The sequence below is a fragment of the Teleopsis dalmanni genome, chromosome 2, assembly GCF_002237135.1.
Source record: "Teleopsis dalmanni isolate 2A chromosome 2, ASM223713v2, whole genome shotgun sequence".
Lineage (NCBI taxonomy): Eukaryota > Metazoa > Arthropoda > Insecta > Diptera > Diopsidae > Teleopsis > Teleopsis dalmanni.
In genome coordinates, this window is record NC_051847.1 from 223,826,116 (window position 1) to 223,831,230 (window position 5,115).

At 35.6% G+C, this 5,115-nt stretch overlaps 1 protein-coding gene across 1 annotated transcript; it reads left to right on the plus strand.

Moving 5' to 3' along the window:
• Positions 1-6: 6 nt before the first annotated feature.
• LOC119677784 (ankyrin repeat and KH domain-containing protein mask-like) lies at positions 7-5,115 on the plus strand. Its single transcript, XM_038089301.1, has 3 exons — positions 7-3,498; positions 3,574-3,735; positions 4,247-5,115. Exons 1-3 carry the CDS (start codon positions 28-30, stop codon positions 4,271-4,273), a joined length of 3,660 nt encoding a protein of 1,219 aa, XP_037945229.1. The 5' UTR covers positions 7-27; the 3' UTR covers positions 4,274-5,115.

Here is a 5,115-nt window from a genome sequence, read left to right on the forward strand (position 1 = left end):
TGTTCTAGTGCAGAATTAAAAGCTGGTATGGTACCCAATCAAGAAAAAAGTGGAAAGAATAAAAATAAAAAGAAGAAAAATGCGCAACAGAACATTCAACAACCACAAACTGTAGCAAATTGTAATACACGAAACGTTCGCAATAGTAGTCCTGTTGCTGAAGAGGCAGTTACAAAAGCTTCACCTAAACAATCTAGAAAAGAAGAACAGCAAATGAAAAACGTTAAGAAATCAAGTTTAGAATCCACTAAAGTTAATCCTGCATCTGTGACCAAAAAAGGTGATGGTACAAATAAGCAAAAAGATGAAACCATGTCAAATAAGAAAAAAGATAATAAACAGCGCGAAAAAGAAAATTTAGCACCTAAAGAAATAATTTCTGCTCCTAAACAACAACAACAACAACCACAAACTGAAAAACCAAAATTGGAAAAACTTGATGCACCACCTACAAACCCAAATCAAACGGGCAATCGCAAATCGTTAGTTTTTTGTAGTTCACGTAACGCAACATACACAACTGAAGACACAAAAAAGCCAGATGATAGCTTATTACCACGTGAAACTGTTAACAAACCGAGTCCACCTAAACGTGGTGAAGATGGTTGGAAGGAAGTAGTAAGAAAAAGTTCAACACAACAAAACACTACTACATCTACTAATGCATCAACAGTGTTATCCTCTGTCACATCTACTACGACAGCAGTACCAGAAATGACATGCAAGAAAGTTCAAGTGCCGGTCAATGCAATTTCTCGGGTAATTGGACGAGCAGGCAGTAATATAAATGCTATTCGTGCGACAACAGGTGCACACATTGAAGTTGAAAAACAAGGAAAAAATCAATCAGAAAGAAGCATAACAATAAAAGGTCTTCCTGATGCAACAAAACAAGCTCATATGCTTATTTTGGCTCTAATTAAAGATCCCGATGTCGATATATTACAAATGTTGCCACGTATGAATACAAGCATAAAAGCATCTACTTTACCTATGACTGTTGGCACGTGGGACAACAAAACTGCATTACAAACATCGTCTTCTTCTTCATCGACTTCATCAACACCCTCTGCTCCAACATGCTCATATCAGGTTACACCAACTACAAGTACTGTCACAACAAGTGTCTCAACTTCAATGACAACAACTGTTACCAAGACAAGTATTGCTAGCACGAAACATAATAACTTAATTCCAAAATCTCAAACAGCTATTTCTTCTAAAATTTCAACCGGACGTAGTCAATCTGCGAAAGCGTTTTATTCTCAGCAACCACCAACACGTGGCTGCAGTACTCAAGCTAGTACTAGCAGTATTACTAGTACTCAAAAGCACAAGCCTGGTGGACTGGAAACATTACCCAATGTCACAAAAACTACTCCTAATTTTAATAACGTTATAGCATCGCAAAAGAGTTCAAATACAAAACAACTGCCCACAGCATTTATAAGCAACAACAATAATGGTAACAATACTGTGAGCTCTCAGACTTTTGCAGCGAAATTAACAGGTGGAATTCATAATGCTTCTCCTAAGAAAACCGAAGGGAGAATTGTTGGTACCACAGCGCCATATGGACGTGGTAAACCGATACCAAGCTCTTTGTCATCAATATCACATCTTGTCAGTAATAACAATACTTTATCTGGACCTATTGGCACATTTAATGTAGCTGATGTTGCTGCTGTTAATGCAGCTGCTGCAGCTGCGGCTGCAGCATCCCAAAACAATGTAAACACAACACGCCCAGTTACACCCATTGGTCCACCAAAACGTAATGTTTCACCAATGCCAAATACACAAACTCTTCCACAGGATGTGACGCAACAACAAACAACTACATCTATAGGTCAATCTAAAATTTCACAAAATCAAACTGGTGTTAACGATAGTGCTGGTGGAGCTTCCGGAGCAAATAACGCTAATAACGCTTCAATTGCACAACCATCAAACTTTGGTACACAGATTGCTACAAATCTTAGCAATGAATATTCTTTATTTAATGATAACACTTATAAATCTCAATGGGGAGGTGAAAATAAACAGATATATTCATCGAATACTGGGTTGGCTAATGAGAATTTACCAAAAGCTGATGCTTCTAAAGCTCCTGGTTACAATAGAAATATTTTAAGTTCACCAGTGGGCAGTTCGAAAGCATCATCTAGCCTTTCTACATCACCACCAGGTAGTGTTATTACAGCACCTATTGGATCTCTACCATCGGGTGTAAATTCGGGTCAGCAACCAATAAATATTATGCCTGTGAATACAACTGTTGGAAATGCTTCTGCTATATCGCCAACTATTGCAATTTCAACAATTGAAAATGTCTCGACTACAAACACAAACGCCAATTCTTTACAAGCATCGCAGTCAACATCTGCCTCTAGTAATGCTTCAATCTCCCCTGGTGTCATTAAACCTCCTCAAGCAATTGGGCAAAACTCAGGGAGTACAGCACCTCCAAGCGGCTTAGCAATTCAACGGCCAGCAAGTAGTCAGCACAGACCAGGCACAGTCGGGTCGAACATTACAAATGCCAGACATACACCGCCTACTACTGCTCCCGTTGCTTCACTTGATGCTTCATCAACACCTATGAATTTTGGGCCAATTGGTTCAAATACTCCAGGTCGTGCAAACGGTTCTGGTGCAATTGGTTTTTACGATCATCTTGTAGCACCCACACAACAAAATATGAATGCTAATACGCATCAAATGAATTATCATATGGATGCAAATGTTGGTGCAGCATACAACACAACGAATCCTACACCAACAAGTTTAACATCACGTTTAAATCCACGTGCATCGGCATTTTCACAACCGAAAACACAACAGCCAGTCTCGCAGCAACCACCCATTGGTACAGGTATTTTTCATCAACAGCAGCAAGCAAATCCAAATTTTATTCCCGGTAAATCATTGGCACCAGGACGTCCTCAATCACAACCACCAAGCGGCCATATGCCAAACCAACGTTGGTATGGTGTTGGAAGCAATAGTGAATACGGCGGCTATGTACAAAATGCTCGAGATATGATTAATTTAGAAAATGGAATGCCTGGTAATGTTGGCAGTGGTGGTTCTCCAGCTGCAATGTCTCCAAATCAGGGTTCCGGAGCGCAAGGTAATGGCTTGATACAAAATCAAGCACAGCAACCATCACAACAACAACAATCAGAAGATTTACGCAAGATGCCACGGCCGATTGGTACAGAACGTGCCACTTGGAAATTTAATTACCCAAATATGGGTGTCCCAGGTTCCGGTCTATCACTTGAAGATAATTTATCTGGTGTTTGCGGACCCAATGCTATGGGTGCCACAGGACAACTCGTCCCACAGTGGCTGTTAGAAAAACAAGCATCTCAACATTCAAATTGGCTTATGAAACAACAATATCGCTATTATGGTGGAGGTGCAAATATAACACCAGGAGCAGGGTTGGGAATGGGTCCTACTGAATACCATCATCAGCAAGATCCCTTTCATGTAAGTATCCAATCAAACCAACCAAATTATATGAAAAATGAAAAGAAATACACAAAATCATTGTTTCACTTTTAGATGCCAATGGATTATCACATGTCTATGCAGCCACCAAATTTGAATCAAACACAGCAAATGAATTTATTACCAAACTATCAATATCCACAGTTTGTTGGACATGCAACTGACATGAGTCATATGCCGGATAAAGGAGAAATGTGGGATCAGCATGATAAACATGTAAGAAATATTTATTATTATTAATATTATTTTAAGTAGAATCAATTTAAAATATAATATATGCTCGTCTGTCTGTCGCTTCGTTATCTTTTGAAATTTAAGTCTTTAGTGTGATTTATTTTAAAAAATTTACTTGTACGTAATATAGTAATCAAAGACATCTCTTATCTTATCCGAAACTTGTTAAAAAGCAATCAAGTAAAATTCCCAGTCTATCAAGAGAGAATATCTTTAAGCTCGTGACCAGTTTAGACACACATTGGCTATATACTAGACATCTAGATGTACACAATATTCAACATCAATATTGCTGAATTTGTGCAGATGAATAGAAAGCTATTCAGTACTAGCAAAAGTCAAATCAATTTTTTTTGGTCAATTAGATATCTAAACTCTGAGAACTCCTCTAATATTTTCTTCTTTTTTTTATGTGTTGAAAATTAGAATGTAGTTTAATATATTGATATTTTATTGTATTAAAAACTCAACAATTAATTTCTTATATTCACAGTCATGGCCAACCAATTGGACTAATTAATGGCAAATAGAGGAAAGGAACATTAGCGTTCAACAATAAAAAGAAGCGAACAACCTATCAACATAGAAAAACAAAAACAAAAACGAAAACAAAAACAAAAACAAAAAGATGACTATTGAAACCATTCTTGTCTATGCGTTATGCGTTATGCGTATTCTTTTTTCTTCTATAATTTGAATTAGTAAAGAAAATTATTTTAAGAAAATTGTAATGAACAGAAAATAAATGGATTTATTATAAATTTAACAAGGATTGAAAATTGAAGGTGGAAGTTTGAAAACTATACAATATTTAAAACAAAATCACGCTGCACGCATTAATAACAAGATAATGAAATAATGTTTGGAAACACAAGAACCATACACACAATTAAACATTATTTAAGGCTTTTAAAAAAACGAAAAACATAAAACAGTTCTAAAATTTTTATTTAAAAAAAAAACTGCAGCTGAAAATGCAATATACGAAACTGCAAATTTATTGCTCTTTATATTATATAATATATTCAATCAACTATTATAACCTAAACACGTATATATAATACACACATGCATACACACTAATTTTACTGCTACTTTATTTATGAATAGGGTACATAGTACTGTATGTATACTTAAACCTTATACACAAAACTATAAACAGTAATTGAATAATTCGCTACTTTGATATATATTTAATGAAGATATAATTGTTACATATTTAAATACTGAAATCGATTTGAAGTTGTCCGAGAAGGTAGTGATTTGAAGACCTATTATACATGAATTATATATATATATAATCATATATATATATATATATACATACTTTCTAATATATATATGTATGTATATATACATCAA